This window comes from Colletotrichum godetiae (genome assembly GCF_030913485.1).
Source record: "Colletotrichum godetiae strain CBS 193.32 chromosome Unknown BDP55scaffold_70, whole genome shotgun sequence".
NCBI lineage: Eukaryota > Fungi > Ascomycota > Sordariomycetes > Glomerellales > Glomerellaceae > Colletotrichum > Colletotrichum godetiae.
The window spans coordinates 13626-31001 of NW_026851318.1; the positions used below are offsets into that span (position 1 = coordinate 13626).

The 17376-nt window shown below is 50.1% G+C and overlaps 7 protein-coding genes across 7 annotated transcripts; 3 read left to right on the top strand and 4 right to left on the bottom strand.

The window, feature by feature from the left end:
- Positions 1-350: 350 nt before the first annotated feature.
- On the top strand, positions 351-1634 carry BDP55DRAFT_681786 (uncharacterized protein). The gene is made up of 3 exons (XM_060576222.1): positions 351-470; positions 533-1004; positions 1076-1634. Exons 2-3 carry the CDS (start codon positions 583-585, stop codon positions 1587-1589), a joined length of 936 nt encoding a protein of 311 aa, XP_060423408.1. The 5' UTR covers positions 351-470; positions 533-582; the 3' UTR covers positions 1590-1634.
- A 530-nt stretch (positions 1635-2164) lies between these two features.
- BDP55DRAFT_698206 (uncharacterized protein) lies at positions 2165-3703 on the bottom strand (the record flags this gene model as incomplete). The annotated part of the gene is made up of 5 exons (XM_060577762.1): positions 2165-2367; positions 2513-2603; positions 2709-2920; positions 2996-3248; positions 3419-3703. The coding sequence occupies 5 exons, from the start codon at positions 3701-3703 to the stop codon at positions 2165-2167; spliced, it is 1044 nt and encodes a 347-aa protein (XP_060423409.1).
- A 2240-nt stretch (positions 3704-5943) lies between these two features.
- On the top strand, positions 5944-8154 carry BDP55DRAFT_681794 (uncharacterized protein). Its single transcript, XM_060576224.1, has 7 exons — positions 5944-6564; positions 6620-6656; positions 6724-6791; positions 6851-6941; positions 7004-7100; positions 7159-7422; positions 7483-8154. The coding sequence occupies exons 1-7, from the start codon at positions 6373-6375 to the stop codon at positions 7931-7933; spliced, it is 1200 nt and encodes a 399-aa protein (XP_060423410.1). The 5' UTR covers positions 5944-6372; the 3' UTR covers positions 7934-8154.
- A 59-nt stretch (positions 8155-8213) lies between these two features.
- Positions 8214-9607, bottom strand: BDP55DRAFT_698208 (putative monooxygenase; the record flags this gene model as incomplete). Its single annotated transcript, XM_060577763.1, has 4 exons — positions 8214-8535; positions 8593-8939; positions 8996-9059; positions 9117-9607. The coding sequence occupies 4 exons, from the start codon at positions 9605-9607 to the stop codon at positions 8214-8216; spliced, it is 1224 nt and encodes a 407-aa protein (XP_060423411.1).
- Positions 9608-10511: 904 nt separating this feature from the next.
- BDP55DRAFT_681796 (uncharacterized protein) lies at positions 10512-13262 on the bottom strand. Its single transcript, XM_060576225.1, has 2 exons — positions 11419-13262; positions 10512-11361 (listed from the first exon to the last, which is right to left on the bottom strand). Exons 1-2 carry the CDS (start codon positions 13052-13054, stop codon positions 10757-10759), a joined length of 2241 nt encoding a protein of 746 aa, XP_060423412.1. The 5' UTR covers positions 13055-13262; the 3' UTR covers positions 10512-10756.
- Positions 13263-13991: 729 nt separating this feature from the next.
- BDP55DRAFT_507677 (uncharacterized protein) lies at positions 13992-14744 on the top strand (the record flags this gene model as incomplete). Its single annotated transcript, XM_060567683.1, has 1 exon — positions 13992-14744. A coding segment is annotated over one exon (753 nt), but the record flags the coding sequence as incomplete, so codon positions are not given.
- A 188-nt stretch (positions 14745-14932) lies between these two features.
- On the bottom strand, positions 14933-15751 carry BDP55DRAFT_564619 (uncharacterized protein; the record flags this gene model as incomplete). Its single annotated transcript, XM_060570347.1, has 1 exon — positions 14933-15751. The coding sequence occupies one exon, from the start codon at positions 15749-15751 to the stop codon at positions 14933-14935; it is 819 nt and encodes a 272-aa protein (XP_060423414.1).
- Positions 15752-17376: the final 1625 nt, after the last annotated feature.

The window sequence follows — 17376 nt, forward strand, 5'->3', positions numbered from 1 at the left end:
GAGAACTCCGACTCGGAACCTACCCGCGAGCTGGACTTCGACCTACGGAAATCGAGGTCCCCCCGAGTATGCAAACGGCAACGGCCTCGATCCCGAGAACCCTGGTAGAAAATGGGCGGCTCCATACTTGAATTACTCGGCAAAGCCGACAACCTCAAAGACCCTGAGCCGGTCCTCAACCAGCGACCAGCGGTCCTGGCTATGGTCGTTTCCTTTCTGGTATCTGACGCCCATCAAACATATCCAAACAACGACAGCTTTTAACAACTTACCGCAGCTTGTCGCCTGGATTTGCGGTGCTTTTCGACTCTATGTTCGGTTATTTATTGCCCGATGTCCGGGATGGGATGATTTCTTCGTTGTATTATCTTTGGTACGTGACTACCGGACACTGATCCCATGTTACTTGCAGCGTCTAACATGTCATCTACAGCTCACCAGCTTGCTTTTATCTATTGCGACTTGCGTAGGTAGGTGTCTTCACTCTATGGTGCCTATTTTTGACTCGGCCACTGACTCTTCGACATCATAGCTACGGATTATGGGTTGGGAAAGCATTTTCTTTTACTCGGAGTTTCTGGCATGCAAGCCTTCATCAAAGCCTTTTACGTTTGCAACGGCGCATACCCAATGGCAACAGCCCTAATCAAATTGGCCTTACTGTTCCAATACTTACGAATGTTCGAACACAACACCAAATCTCGATTCGTCACCATCGTGATTATTGTCATCACCGCACTATGGGGTGTAGCTTACTCCTTCATCGCCTGGATCCCTTGTCTCCCTGTCTCAGCCTTCTGGGACCTATCGTCGACGACCGAGACCCGATGGGCCTTTGGCTCCCGTGATCCCGTCATCTTCGCGCGCAGCTTCGAGAGTCACGTCGGAATGAACGTTGCATTGGACCTGATTGTATTCGCGATACCTATCCCGTTGTTTCTGGAGGCTGGAACTCGGACGAAGTCGCGCTTGGGCCTACTTGGTCTGTTCACCATGGGTGTCCTGTAAGTTTCCACGCCTAAAACTTCCTTTCCATTTCAAAGCGAACACGCCCCGTCTGACTAGGCTTCGCTAGTGTGAACGTACTTGGAATCTTCCGTCTCATTGGCATTTCACACTCGAGAGCGGGCACCTATCCGACTCTTGACCCCAGCTGGTACGGCTGCGTGCCCATCGTACTCGCTGCGGTCGAAATCAACCTGGCGACGATTTGCGCCTCCCTGCCCGTCTTCTGGCCCACCCTACAAAGCAGTATCGGCCAGATTTTTATCACAAAAGAAATCGAAATCACTTCCGAGATACGCCGTCTCAGCAGTCTTCGCGACGAGGAGGCCACCGCTGAGCTGTGCGACTTTTCATCATCACCACAAAAACCGAGCAAGACGTATGGAGGAGCCGAGGTTCATGAGAGGTGGTGTATTAATGAGTCCCCCTTGAGGTCGACGAAAGTTGAGGTCGAATCAAGGGGTCTTCACACAAAACCGAGCGAAAAGTCGCTGTTCTCTGAAGGGTTCAAGAGGATGGCGGATGATCAGGAGTCATATGATCGTCTCGTTCCGTCTCCATCACGCAGTCGATTGAGACCATGAGTAATAAAAGTTCCGATTCACATTCACGCATTACTTAGCGATATGTCTTAATCGGACCGAGTTTCCTCTTAACACACATTATTTCTAAAGGTTTCTGTGAAGTGCAAGTCATAGATTACAACGGGCGTGATTACGATTACCTCGTTCTCTCGCCCGCACACAACCTGCGTAGGACATGAGGTTCCTTTGTCGCTCGGGGACTCCTCAGTCATCATCGCCGCAAGATTGCCGTCTTCAGCGACTTGAAATCGCAAGCTAGGACAAATGGGGATGCCTCCGATGTTAGTTCGGCAGAGGAACTTTATCCAGGCACATCGACACCGTGGCTGTCTTGGTCTTTTGTGTGCCAGACCCCAAACTGCAATGGCCCGCGCCTCAACCTGTGCACGGAGCTTTCCCTCCACCAGAGACGGCTCAACCTAAACTCGACACACTAAGCTCGCGGGCGACGTTGCTCATCAGTCCAAGGTGGCTATTGGTCGCTGTACGACGGGTTCGTATGATCGGATGCTGCGACTAGAGTCCAGACGCCGTTGCAGCACACTAGACTGAGATAGTATAGTAGATATCCGAAACTACTTATACTCGTAGCAAAACGGACCACCATGGATATCCATCACACCGCTGATGGGGATATCCTCTCCAAAGTTGGGATACTTGAGAGGGTACTGCAGCGTAATGTTCTCGTACGGCACGTCACCGAAGAAGTTGAACGGGTACGCGAACATGGTGTCCGGCCCGCCAATGGCGGTTTTACGCGCGGGCCAGTCTACGACCACTGTTAGCAAGACAGAGCCTACTACTTTTGACATTCTCTTTTGCTGGGGAAAACGGGGCGTCTAGCCGCTCGTCCAAGTGTCTTGGTCTGTTCACAAGAGGCACTGAAACAAAAGTCAAGTTCGCGGGCAGAAAAAGATGCTTACCTCGCCGCTGCCAGTCGTTCCAGATCTTGTCCAGTGCGCCGTGGACAAAGTAGAAGAGTGGATCGCCGGGGGAGGAGTACATGTCCGCATTCTGGTCCCAACAGTTAGCTTCCTGAGATTTCACAAATTCACAATCAAAGTAAGGAACCAAATAGGGCCGAATAATGAGAAAGCATCATCGTCTGATCATACGTACTTCGCCAACAGCACCGCCGATGCCAAGATGCATGCCCGCGTGGAGAGTCAGGCCGTCGAACTCGAAACTGTAGCCCTGAATGTGAGAGTTGAATTCACCATAGGTCGGCGCAGAGAGCGCACGGTCAATAATCTCGTCTCTCAGGGCACTGGCAACGAGGGTGGGACTGAAATCTCGACGTAGGCAATGGGGTTGCGGTTCAAGTGAGGAGCCTAGGACCAGGATGTGAAGTCAGCAGATGCAGGGCAGAGAGAGAAACCTTGTGGTTGCGGAAATCCCCAACGCACCAAGACCCATAGGAACCGTGAGGTTCGCAAATGGCCCTTCCTGGACGCAACCTCCTCCACTCCTTCCCGGAATTTCCGTGGGGGTCTTGATCGGGAACTCCTCGTCATCACTGATATCCTCGACATATGGCCCGTTACCGCCGAATCCGTAAGTATTGTCAAAGATTGGCGAGTTGACGAAACTTTCCGCAGTGTTGTCAAGACTCAAGTCCCAGTAGGGTAGTGTTCCTTGGTAGGAGCATTTGTTCCTCAGCTCGGATTCGAAGAGAAATATCATCCATCGATGCCAGCTACAGTGGAAGTGTTAGGAGTAATGATCGAAATAAGGTTAGAGTTATCTCTTACGGGAGGAAAGGTCCCTATGGTAAGATCAGATTTTAGAATCCACCCACTTGCCTTGGAACGCAGATTGAGTTGACTTACATTGAAGTGCACTTGTTCTGTGACATAGATGTGCATACCTTGGAAATCGTCATACCGGGTCTTTGCACCAGGCCACAAATTATTTCCTTCCGACGGCAGAGACATCAAGCATTTGATAGCATCGATGTAGCTTAATCTCTGCTCCAAGGATAGTTGTCGCCATTCGTATCGGATCAGAGGGTTCCGACAGCACCCGGGGCTGGTGTGATTTGATGGGGCACCAGCGACTGTCTGGACGCCCGCCAGGCCGATAATGGCCGCAGCGACGGTGGTGAAAGGGCGCATGATAATTCAAGAAAGGAGATTCAGAGCTGAGAACACTGACATGGAACCAGAACAGAAGAAAATGAATCAAATCTCATTCTTGCTAACTGTCTACTTACGCATTGGAGGCGGATCGGTTCACATTTGAGGAAAACTGACATATTGTCAAAGTCGGCATGCGCTTGCAGATTAAGTGCATTATCAGCCTACCCGGAGAAGACGAGATGAACATACTGCTTTTCGTGTGCTCCGATGCATCTTTGCGGCACAACCAGGTCCTCATCAACGGCCGAATTTCTCCTTTGAGTTTTTCATTGGCATCAAGATGTAGGTTGGTTGCAATGCGTTCTCGACTTCGAGAAGCCCTGGCTCCGGTTGCATGCTCCGTTGGGAGACGCGTATCTTTCGGCTAGGGATCTGCTAGGTAGTCAACGACGGCCGATGGTTCGATCGGATGATGTTGTGGAGGTTACCTCGAGACCCGCTGCTAATGCCTGTTTCCCAACGCTTCCAACCCTTGCCGTTAAGATTTTTCCACCGACCCTGCTCACCGAAGGCGTGCCCGATCACACTAGTTTTAAGCTATCACCGACTGTCCCCTTCAAGGGTAGAGAGATGAGTTGCGGAAGTTTGAAGATGATTGGAGAAATGAAGTTCACCTCAGGTAAACGGTTGTGGGGAGCCCAAAGACTCCTGATTGTGCTTTAGACTCTGATGAATGCAGCAACCCAAATTTGGCACAACTCAGATACCTAGTAAAGGCCAGCCACAGCCCATTGACGAGTATTGCGTAAAATCTCAGGACCAGGTCGACTTAGCTCATAAGCAAGGGTCCGAAACCAACGAGAGAAGAGCTTTGGATCCTCAGGGGCTCATCTTGTCTGAATTCCTGTCGCCGAACAGTGCAGTGGTGATAGGGAGTGGCCTGGCTTGAATGAGTTCTGTTTTCAAAGCGGTGGGAGCCTGGGAGGCGCTTGGAATCCTCAGCCAACATCTGGTCAGGGTTCCTGGGGCTTCGTTTCTATGGGGCGATGGAACCTCATTTCAAAGTAACGAGGCTAATTTGACTTGATGCCAAGACAGACGTGCTCAGCTCGGGTACTTCAATGTGGAGGAAGAGTTTATGGGTCCATTTCTGATTGGGGCAAGGTTCACGCCTCGAAACATGATAACATCGTAGCTTCTTGCCTGCTGTTGGATCAGGTCGGGCAAGCCTTCATGGAAGCTTCATAGCCGGCTTACAACGGTAGTGATTGACTGCTTTAAGCCTCAACACCGGCGATGGTGTTCATGCTCGACCATATTGTCAGACACGGCACCACCGGCCAATATCTCCGAAGCTTGAAGGCAAGGCCTCAGTGAAGCCTCGAAAAAGGCTCGATCGGCCTCTTGGGGGGAAATATGATTAATCATCGCTAGCCAAGGCCGGAACCGACAGCTTGGGTCGTTCGATTACAGCTCGCTACAGAGCTTCCTCTTATGTCCAACGTGGTGTCATTTCAGCATAACCATATGAGGTTCGAGGCGCTCCCATCCTCGAGGATCAAAAGGGGTGACTAATGTAAACACCATTGCAGGAATAGTACTGCTAGGTCCGACGTGGTATCCGGCTTCACTACTTCCAACACGATGCAGCAAGGTATGGTTTCCATCACACTATTTCCAGGCTTCTAAGCCGGTCCAACCGCCGCGGGCATCGGTAACGTCTCGCTCTCTGAGCCACATCCCCATTTGGCGAAATGTGCATTGCTGCGAAGCGCTCTTTCGGGCCAGGTCTCGACCAACATGCAGGCCAGAGACCTGACTAGCGGCCCGATGCCAAGAACCAAAACCAACAACACCGCGCATGATAACGTACTGCCAACGATGGGGGTTTGTCCCGAAGAATTAACCGGCTGCCTACTGCTCCTTTAATAAGGTGGATAGACCACTGGTGTGCCAGCATAGTAAATATTTCACAATACCGCACTCGCATTACAGGTGAGAGAGCGAGGACTACAAAATGCAACGCAACCTGAAGTACACAAGGTTCGTGCAGAAGTAGAAACTTCACACTTCTAAATGGGCAGAGTCTTTGATTTTCCTTAGATTTGTCAATGGTGAAAGATTGATCCTTTTAAAAACTTGGCGTTTAAAGATCAATTTGACCGCGGTCATACTGGGACAGGTGGCAGGATCATTCTAGTATGCATTGGTGAGGTTAAACACGGCGGAGGGATAACACTTCGATTTGCCTTTCCCCATAACAGGATCCAACATCCTGCCGACTGTCATCCCGCTCTCATGCATGCACAGCGGCTGTAACCAACCCTGACACCGAAAACCAGGATTTTCGTCACTTACAAACCGGAGACTGACCGAGACAATTCTGCGAAAGCCTTTGCTACGCATGGCTGCGGCACAGTAGCTCGCCCGCCGAAGAGTTTGCGCTTCGCGTTTTGAAGATGTGATGGGGGCTATGCAAGGCGCCTGGATTACTACCACAACTCGAAGAGACATTTCACGTGGCCAAATCCCGCGGCTGGCCGCACTTGGCGGCTCGAGTCCCGGAATTCAATCTCATCTCGTCCGTGGACAAACTTTCTCTTGTTAACTGCTGCGTGGTAGACTTATTCTTCAATTCTTTCTCTTGCTCCTCCTTATGCTGTTTCCTGCCCGTCTCGGTCCTAAAGTATCGGAAATCACATCGAATGACGTCCGCGCTTGCAATGGACGGCGAGGTCCACTTCATGGACTCTCCAGAATACGCCGGTGATAAGACTCTGCACCTCAATATCGCCCTGATTATCTGCACAACGATTGTAGTTGGTATCAGGCTCTATGTTAGGGCTTTCATGGCCAAGGCATTGGGGCTCGACGATTTGCTTGCGTTCTTAGCCTTCGTAAGTCATCTTGCGCGTCTTGAAATGGCAGAATTGTGCTAAGACATATCAAAAGGGACTAGTGTCTGCGTTGTCCGCAATGGATATTCGCCGTAGGTCACTTCATGATGTTTCTTTCGGGTATCGTTTGAACCGCTGACTGAATTTTCTTGTGGGCAGTTGTCCAGTTTGGCAGCGGAGCACACATCGAATATGTCCCAAAGCCTTTACTAGCGACATGGTTCGAGGTAAAGTTTCACTAGCGGTCTCGATAGGGCGAATAACTTTACTAACGGGCCTCATCAAGTCGCTAACAACACAGACACTGATTTATTTCGTCGGAACCGGGGTGATGAGACTGTCGATTGTGGCTTTTCTTCCCCGTTTGAGTCAAGATAGTAGGTCATCGCTTTCGAAAATTGGAAATCAATTATTGATTTGGACTAATAGTGCTTCCTAGGGACGTATCTAATACTTGTCTACATCACCGGCTTCTTTGTGGTGGCCCAGACTACCGGATGCTTTTTCTATCGCCTCACGGAGTGCAGCCCCATAGGGTTAGTGGCTATAGACATTCCGTTGATCCATGGACTTTGCTGAAAGTACCTCTTCCAGCGACATATGGAAACCTCCCTTTTTGCCAGGGCTTAACTGCGTTCCTCCCGAAGCCGAGAATACAATGATGGTAGCTCACCAAGTGATTGGTCTGATCCTGGATCTTGCACTGATGGGATTACCAATATGGGTCGTTTACATGAAGATGATCTTCTCCCAACGAGCCTTCCAGGTTATCTTAGTGTTCAGCGTGGGGCTCTTTGTAATTGTTACAGGTTGTATCCGCCTCGTAATGTTGAAGACACTACTTTTCCTCGCCGATCCGTAAGCATTCCGGCAACCAAGACACTTTTGCGAATAACAGCTGACGTCTTCCTGATACAGTACCTTCAACATGTCGACTATAGGCGTCTGGACCGATCTAGAAGGACACATTGGGCTCTGGGTTGCCTCATTTCCTGCATTACAACCTCTCCTTCGAATTGCCTCTTATAAGTTTGGCTTTCGAAGTAAGCTCCAAAGCTATGTTAAAGAAGGACGTTCGGATACTGGCGGCGATGGCGGTACAAGGTCGAGATCAGGTGCTTGGACTGGTCCTGCTCGTAGCAGAGGCTATGTACGTAACGGAAGTGGCATCGATACCGCAGATAGTCATAGCGAGAGGGGCATCATATCTAGTGCAGATAGAGATGTGGAGATGGACAAGATGGATTGCAGATTTTCCGGCATTCACAAACAAGTTGATGTCGAGGTTCGAGTGGATGATGCACCTAGGAGGGATAAACCAGTACATGACACTGTGGACAAGGATCCAAAGAGTTGGTTGGCGGATTGAGAAGACTTCAGACAACATAAAGTGTCCAAATCCTGCAGTTAGGACAAAACAAGTATTCTAGGCAATCTCCACGGTCTTCTTCTTTCAAAGTGAAGCCGCCATTTCATACGTTAGAGCAGTCGGAACTTGGTGGGAGAGTTCTCAGGCAAGAGACAGCCAACCATCAACCTTACCGGTCCGGCGTGGTAGAGCTAAGGAAACTCGACGGCAACAGTATTGCCGGAATTGACTCTTTCATGTCCAAATCTCCAAAACATCCGTCTAACAGATTTCGCGTACCTCACGACAAACCCCAGTCGCCGGTATTCTTTAAATCCTCGACAAAGATACCAGATTTCTCCTTTTCTTCCTCGTCTTCGATACTCCAGGGTTGGATCTCATGACCCACGGGCAAGTTGGTATTTCTGAATGGCTTGTCAAACGCGACTGCCGAACACGCCTCTTCGAAGTTCTCTGTGGCGTATTTTTCGGCATGGTGAGTCCAGACCCATTTCCCGAGGAGCATGGGCTGCCTTTCATCCTTGAGAATCTCGTTCATATCGCGATGGACCTGACGCCTATTGACGAAACCGTTGTGTTGCAAAAGCGAAGTACGCTCATATCTAGGATGGATTGATTAGAAATGAGGCCGTGTACAATGAAACCGCTTGCCGACTTACCTGAGAAGCTGGTGAGCGCGAACGGCAAGAGCTATGCGATCCTTGCCTCCCAGTCTTAGGCATTCAGGAAGCGACATGGCGTCCTCAAGGGCCATAGATGCCCCGTTTCCAGATGATGGGATAAAGCTGTGGGCTGCGTCACCAAGCTGAATGATGTGACCACCGTCGGAGTGCCACTTTGGTTGTGGGTTCCGGCAACATAACTTCCATCGCACAACAGTGTTTGGTGGGGTGCTGTGAATCGCTTCCATGAGAACTGGGTCCCAGCCCTCCTTGTCGGGCAGAACGTTCGCCGTTTGCTCGGGAGTCACAGTCGACGACCAGGATTCGACAGATGTTCCATCGTCCTATGTTTCTCATGTTAGTTCGTGATAGAAGACGACAAGCTGCGGACAGCACATACCTTGTGCGTAATACCGAGGAAAATGTGTGTCTTTGACAAGAGGAAGATAATGTACATGTCAGGACTATTAATCTGTCAGCGAAGTCTTTTGTTCGAGTCCCGAGTTGAGCAAAACCCTTACGCGGTATACATGCGGAGCTGAGGTCGTTGGAGTTCGGCAATCGCTTTCTGCAGAGCAGGGGTATCTTTGATGTGGTCGGTTGAGTACATGACACGATCAGCACAGTAACCCGTGCTCACTGCGCGAACAGGCTTGCCCAGGGTCACACTGCAGCTCTTGGAACCGATGCCATCTGCCGCTATCACAACATTGCCAGTGAAGCTGCGGCCATCTTCGGCGTGGGCGGTCGCGGTTCCCTCCCCATCTTCTGAGTATTGGGTGATGTCTACACCATATGTTACAGGAATTCCTAGTCGCTTGCATTGACCAAGGAACATCATGGCGAGATCTCGTCGGCCGACAATGGGCTTTGCTCGGATGGGCCATATCACATGTGTGGCAACTCCCGGGAGGTGATGCTCGACTTCAGCCTTCGGTACGGCAAATTGCCCATCACGGTGACAGAAACACGCCTCGGGGTCAAAGGCGAATTGGTCCCATTCCTGTATCATTTTGGGATACTCCTTCAAGGTGGCATAGCTGTTAGGTCCGAGTCTGATAACATCGCCTAGGCGGCGCACATCAGTTGAACTTCAGGGGAAAGGAAGTCTTGAAATGAATACGTACCGGCCTCGGAGATCGCCTCCCCCTTCTCAAGTATTTGAACCTCATGGCCCTTCCTCCAACACTCGACGGCTGCCTGCAAGCCTCCCAGGCCTGCGCCAACAATGAGAACGTTGATCCCAGACGGAGGGTACCGCACGACCCCGTCCACAATTGAACCGCAGTCGGGCATTTTGGCAATGGGAACTTATTTCAGAATAGGTCCAGAAAGCTACGGGGAAGTTTGACTAGGGTAAGGTCTCAAATCTGGAGCTTTATACTCCACGAATGTCCAACACAATCATATCTGTCAGTGCTCTCAAATAGCTCCATGATGTGGCAGGAATTGACAATATGTCGGTGACTAAGCGGGCTTGGGTCACAACTAGTTGCCGCAAGTTACCCATGCATCGACTGACTGCCGCGGACGGCAGTTTCATCAACTTCTTTGAGATGCGAGAGGATCTGTAGATCAGGGTTACGAGTCGTAGCGGAGCTCCGCCGCAGTTACCTCCCGGTGGGATACGCTGGTGTCGCAGGCTTCTTCGCATTATTACAAAAGCCCGAGACTAACTCCACCAGCAAGACCAATTCTCCCAGACCTCCAAAGCCCCAGGTTCATCGGCCTTGTTTAAATTGGTCGAACCCCTATGTTCATACCTGACCCATGGGCCTGCAACAGCTTCATAATTACACAGAACCCCACTCCGAAAAAAAAAGCTTTGGTTCAGCAAACGATTTATCTACGGAGTACTTCAGTCGCATATCTGGCTGCGCCGGAATGTTGCAATACTTTCAGCAACACACTAGGGACTCAGGGGCACGCCCATTGATAATGATGTCCAAGTTGAGATCTTCTGACAGTAGACCCTGTGATTTAATTCTATTGATCATAGGTGTCACACAACAGAGCAGATGCAATGTTGAAGTATAATTTATCCCGCTGCAAGGAGATTTCGGCAATGAAAAGGCGTTTTCCAAATCCAGTCAAGTTTTCACGCCTACAGCACCTAGTCACTAAAAAGATGTGGATATCGACTTTAGCAATTCTGCGGCTCTCAACCTCCCTTAGCTGTTGTTTCTTTCGCATTGGTCGATCCCCAGTTAGAAAAGATAACCGGTACATAGTAGTACCACTCAAGCTTGATGACATCGACACCATGAGGTCTTTCAGACTTAGAACTTGACCACTCGTTTCCATTAAAGATAGACATTGTTGACCCACGTGAATGTTTGAGACAATATCGAGAGAAGGAGATCAGCCCCATGCCGTGTTCTCCCTCAGCTTCTGGCCCAAGCAGAATAGTTTGTGTAGGAGGCTTAGCAGGTTCGTTGACGACACGATCTTTGATACCTCTTCGCTGCTTTCCCATAGAAAACTGTGGGTTGAGGCACATTTGATTAGGAGAATCCTTCCTCGGGTGGTGGTTTTTGACACGCTGGCTCACAGCCCAGTTTTCGGTCCATGGGCGCATACGGCTAATCTCCAAGTCTAACACCGAGGCAACTCTCACGGTGATGGGTGGCGATGAGGTTCGTTGAATGCTATCAAATAGATTTTCTGCACTCATAATGAGCGCTGTAGGCTCTGACCTGGAAACCATGATAACGGAACCGCAAAAATCGCCGTCCCTCACGACCCAGCTACCGGAAGCTCCTTGGGCTACAAAAGGTTGGTCAGCTAAGCTTTGGAACACTACGCAACCATCCGAATACTTACCAAGAGGCTTGTCGATGACGATCCTTCTTGTTTGAAAGGTGGCTTTGCCGATGTAGACGGGAAAGACACCCTTCAGCAAATGACACGACATGGGCGATTTTGGATCCAGAATTAATCTCGCATCACCTTCCAGTAGCCTGTCGTTCTCAATTGACGATTCGACGTATATTCCTCTCTCCGGGCTGTCCATGGCATAGTAATGATTGTGCATGCTTTCGAATTGCTCTCTACCGAAAAGGGCAAAGTCGGCACTGCACGTCATAGCATCATCGGCATTCAGAAGCTCGATTTCGTCACTGATTGCAGAACCGTCACTCTCTCCGTTGTTTGGCGATGGACCAAACCATAGAGTTTCTGCAAATTGTACCGGGAAAATAGGCTCGACTACAGTCCAAGAACCAATTTGTAGCGAAAGTTGTTGCAAGTAATCTCGGTGTATGTCCTTGAAAGTAGGATTAACAATTTGATCGTCCCTATCATCGTTGAAATTGATGTCTCCCCCCTTTCTTTCAAGGCTCTTGTCCTCTTGAATATTGCCGTATTCCTCCTCCAATCTCGTAGGGTTGGATGATTGAGAAGATGCGCTGGCTTCGTCTACATCGTGGACATCGTGCAGTAATTCCATGAGTCCATGTGCGGTTGTGACAAATGCGACGGTCTCGCTCTGAGGCTCGCTATATCCGCTTTCTATGATGATGAGACCGCCGATGTGAGAGAGCCGGTGCCGCTCCTCCCTCTCTCTGGATGAGCTTGCGCAGAGATTGAGGCCAAATGCTGACGAATCACATATAGGAGGTGAAACCTTGAATGAAAGGTGACTTGCGGATTTCGAATGTGCAGCAGTTTTCTTGGCCTCAGTAGATGGAGCGGAGAGGTAGGTAGCCGCCAGCAATGAGTCAAAGTCAACCAAAATAGGGACTCGAGAGAGCTGCTCGGTACTAAGCCACGAAGTCTTTTTCAGTTGCCGTTCGACCCTTTTGACTGTTTTTTTGTCCCCGCAAGCGATTCGTATACATGGCTGAAGCTTGTAACAATTGTCCACGGGTGTCGAAACTGCTCTCATACGCAATTGTAGATCGATTATCTTGCGTAAGCGTAGAACTTCTTGAGTCAGGATGTCTGGCTTCAACCTCAATAGGGCTTTAGTTGCCTCCCCAAACATAGGATCCCTGCAATTAGTTGATTCGGGGGACATCCAATGGTCCGGCTTCATTGAGAGAAGAAACCCCTCGGGCCCGGGTAGGAGATAACCTGGAGCTCTACCATCATCTGTATGGACCAAGATCCCTGGATGACCTGGTATACTGGTAGAGGTGTCGGTGGAGGCGATCTGGTCGGACTCTACAGTAGGCTTTTGAGACGGAGAATCTGGGGATGCAGTTGATAAGTTCCCTGTTGAATTCTGTTGCAGGGCCTCGGATGAAATATGTGAGTGCGGATCCTCATGAACTTCGACGTGTGAACCCGATGGTGCCCACGTCCTCAGTTGGCGAAACCAATTTTGTACTTTTTCAGCAAGACTCATGGTAGGCTTTTCCCTAGGTTGAGAGGGGTCTGGGGCCGGTGATCTTTGGCCAATTGCCGAACCTGCTGATGGCAGTGGCGGTTGCTGGAGACTAACCACTGCCTTCATCATTCTCGTTGAGTTGGGATTTCGAAAGTCTCTATGGTGACAGGCTTTCCGCCAGGAAGTTGCTGGTGAAACCTACTTGAAGAGATTGGATGTGCAAAAGTCAGAATTGCTTAGCCCCTGGGAAGGCCACAGCAACGTTGCACCCCGGCCTGTTCCGGGTAGACTCAACACCAAGGCAGACTCCATGACCTAGGTCATATGAATCATGCTCTAATTTACGCAGATGTATGACAAGGAATACTCTAGGACTGTTGATTTGAGCCTGACTTGGTGGCTACTGGAAGCTGCATGTGCATATGCGGTCCTCTGTCCAGTCAAATGGAGTGTGGTGAGACAGGGTGATCCTCAGACATCAGCGTCAATTGCTCCGAGAGTGCTTGCTGTGATTGGGTGTGACAGACGACACGCGCATGGCAAAATATTTAAGTAGCTCAATAGATCCCTTAATTTGCATCGACGCCCATTTATCATAATTCGACTGCCAAGATCATCTCAGCAAGCCGCGTCGGCGACAACGAACCATTCACCGAAAACAAATTCGCTCATCCCATGAGTTAGATCGGCCTAAGAAAGAGCTATGAAGGCATTCGAGCAAAGCGGAATATCTCCAAAGGCCCACATGTGGATTCTCCAGCGGCTATGGCCCCAACTACCTACCTCAGATTGTCACCTCGAAGATTACAAGTGCTTCCTCAATTTCCTCGACAAAGAAACGTCCAAAATCCACCGGGCACCACTTCATCATACAGAAAGTCTGCCTGATTATGTCCCGCAGTACATTGATGTGGTGGTGCAAAACGTACTGGAAACAAAAGTCCGAATCAGCGAGGTACTCGATCTTCGCTCAACGGGGCCTACAAAAGTCATTCCCCCCAGGGAGAACACAGCCAAAAACACGAATGGCATGACAGAGGTACCATCCGAAAAGCTTGGAAATGAAGTTTCCAGAAGTCTAGATCTTGTTGCCAGACTTTGGCTTACCATCAATTTCGATACTTTGCCCCTCGGTCAAATCTATCCTAAGCCAGTACAATTGGCCTGGGAAGAAACCAAGACCCTTCGCCAAGTGATCGACAGTTACTTTGCAGTCACTCTTGCCGATCGGCCTGCCGAGTTGAAACGGGGTGATATTCCATCCACTTTCAACATTACGGTGCTCTGCGAACGATACAATTTTTCCATTCGTTGGACTTCCAACCTAGCTGAACACTTGCAAATTGAAGAAAAGTTGGGCCAAAGAAGCGTGATGTTGTACGAACATATTGTGTGTCTCTGGAACCATTTGGAATATTCGAAAGATTGCCCTGTACCTCAAAGCCTGCTCGAAGAAACACTTGATACTCTAGTTCTTCTGTTTCCATACGAAGACACTGGAACCATGAAACTACTGAAAAGAGAGAAGAAGAATTTCTGGAGACTGGGGCGCTGTGGCCGTACAAGGAAGGCTGAGCTCGACGACTTTTCATACTGGAAGCCAGGCATTCAGAGGTTACTGGAGGAGTACAATAAGCCACCTCGAGGGACCCAGCAACTCCGTCTGGACAAGGAGGGGCGAAATTTCCTAGAGTTTTCCACGTTCTGGACAGCACTCCTGGTTGCTATCCTGACTATACTGGGCATTGCCTTTGGGACGATCGGAACTGCATACGCCATCAAGGCCTACAATTTGTCCTACAAACAATATGTGCTATCACAAAAGCAGTACGCGCTTGACTTGGTCCAAGCTTGCGCAGATCCGGAAGCGTCCCAGAAATGGCCAGAATTTTGCAGGAGCTAGGCAGGACTGTTGTATTGTATCGGCGAGGTGGCAGAGGTCAACGAAGAACGAACACTATTCCATTCATATTCAGACCATCAAGTGTTATCAATGTATTCAGAAGCCTAGTCGTCGTCATCATCATCATCTCCATCCTTTCCACCCCCTTTTCCTTTATCATCGTCCCCGCCCTCCCCCTCGCGGAACGCATTCGGGGTCACCGCAACCGCCCGACTCGATCCAGCAACTGGTTGTCCAGCAGTAGCCGCCACCGCATCAAACTGCGCAGACTTTGCGTTTCCGAGACGAGCAGTAAAAGGACCAAATCCTCGCTCGTGGAACCCCAAAGTCGCTCCAGGATTTCCGGGATTTCTTACCGCCTTCTCCGACAGAGCCCATCCCATAACGGCGTTTGCACTCGTAGCTTCCGGTCCGAGCCCCAGTGTCGCATCAAGACAGTTTTCGCAGAGAAAGGTATACGTCAAAGAGGTCGTGTTGACAGAGACACCCTCAGCAATGGGCCGGACGGCGAAGTTGCCCCTGACTTCGGGCGGGTTGTCCTCATTGGTGCCCTGACGGAAGGTAGCCATAACACCACCCTGGCCATCCGGCCATGCAGCGAGGAAGAAGTTTCCTTCCATGTCACCAGTCAAACCCATCGCGCCCCACCCTGCGCCGTTGACAAGCGGGAAAGACAGCTGACCGATGAAGGATGAGGAAGTTGTTTCCGGCAAAGCCATCGCAAAGGCGAAGGAGGTGCGGGCGCCGAAGAAACGTTCCATAGCCAGGCCTGTGGCCTGGTCTACGAATGGAGCGCTTTGCTGAGCCGGCGAAGAGGTTGGATCTTCAGCCTCAATGAGGATGGCGATGGAACAGAAGAGAAGGATCAAATAGAAAAAGGTAGGGCTAAGCAGCCTCAGGGGCAGGAGAAATTGTGACGACATGATGGTATCGTGGTATCAGGCTCTGTATCGAATTGAGTGATTACGATATGCCGGCGAACCAGCGCACGACCGAATTGGATAGATAAACTCAAAGGGGAAGACGCGTTGGAGGCTGAAGACTATCTACTCGAAACTGACTTAGATAGATATTCCAACTACTTTATATATTCTAATTGTCCGCAGTCCACCAGGTAAGTCTTAGCCAAGACGCCGTCATGTTGTGACAGCTTCGTCTCATTGAGGCGTACAGGAGGAGTTGATGAGGCCATGTTTGAGCCAAGATTAGCACCTGTCCAAACTTCCATCACATAACAGATGACTATCGGACGCATCGTGGTTGACCTCTCAGAAGGCTGATTTTAGCAATCAGACCCGGACTGTTCTATTAATATGTCGAGGTTGTTTGGCAGGATTTAGCGACGCACTACAAGTCAAGGTGTCTGACAGGCAAGTCGTTTCGGTTTGTCTGGGGTAAGGCCTGGTCGCGCATCATCCGTGATGTGCAGCCAATGAGGCCGGTGTGGAGCCCCATATTTTGGCCGTTTCATGGACGCAAGGCGGAAATAGTCTCACGAAAAGAGGAATCCGATCTCCTCGCCATCACTAGCCTCGACAACGCCATAACTTACAACAAGATCTATTTCGAGAGAGAACTTCGTAAATTGGTAGAGAACCGTAGAGGCTCTAGCAGTATTCCTGCATGCAGGCACGGCTACGTCGGCGAAGACAAGCTTGGCAGCTCGTCAAACGAGAGATAATGAGCCGTGAGACGACTTGCTAGGCTCGCATTCGAAATCCAAGGAGTTTTACCGTCGTATCGAGTGACATCGTTGACTTGGAGCTTTATTTCTTTACCGGGCGATATGGACTTTTACCCCGCCAAGATCGTCTCTTGTATAGTTTTCCGCCCAGCCGTTCGAAAGGGACATCATTCAGTGCCAAGCATTTGGCATCGGGTCGACTTGTCTTCGTCTTGAACCCGGCGATATGGTTGGGCCTGACGAAAACGAGACCACCGAGAAGTTTGCTCGGTATTGTTTGTACTTGGCATCATATTGACTACCTTTGCGGGAAATCTTGATGGCAAGAAGTAGCGACAGCGAGGCTTGGCTTTCAACACCATATCAGGCCTTGGCAAACAGGAGTTGCTCAATGTCTGAATGTGATCTCGGATCTGCGCTAGGTATCTCATGCGGATGGCTCCAGTCAACGAAAGACGGAGACACTCGCCTGAGAGTGAGTAAACGTAAGAATAAGGTTAAAAATAGCAAGAACAAGCGGAGTTATCCACAGCTCATAAAGACTACTGTACTGTTCCTGATTACATCAAGTTTCCGAACCTCGCGCCAGGATGTGTTCAGAATAAGAACGGACGACAGCCAGCAATCGGAATTGCCATGGGTTTAGCGTTTAAAATTTCAGACCCCAAATGCTCCATGCAGCCCCGCCGGTTGGACTTCCCCTCCCCAAAAATCTGGGTGACCCCGTTCGTCTGATCGACCCAGGGTCAGGGGCAGCCTCAGACCTCGTGTCATCTTGCACATTTTTTTGGTGCCGCCAGCAACGGCAGAGTTCCTGAGGCTCTTGACAACCTTGGCGCCGGACATTCGGCAAGTTCGCGTTCG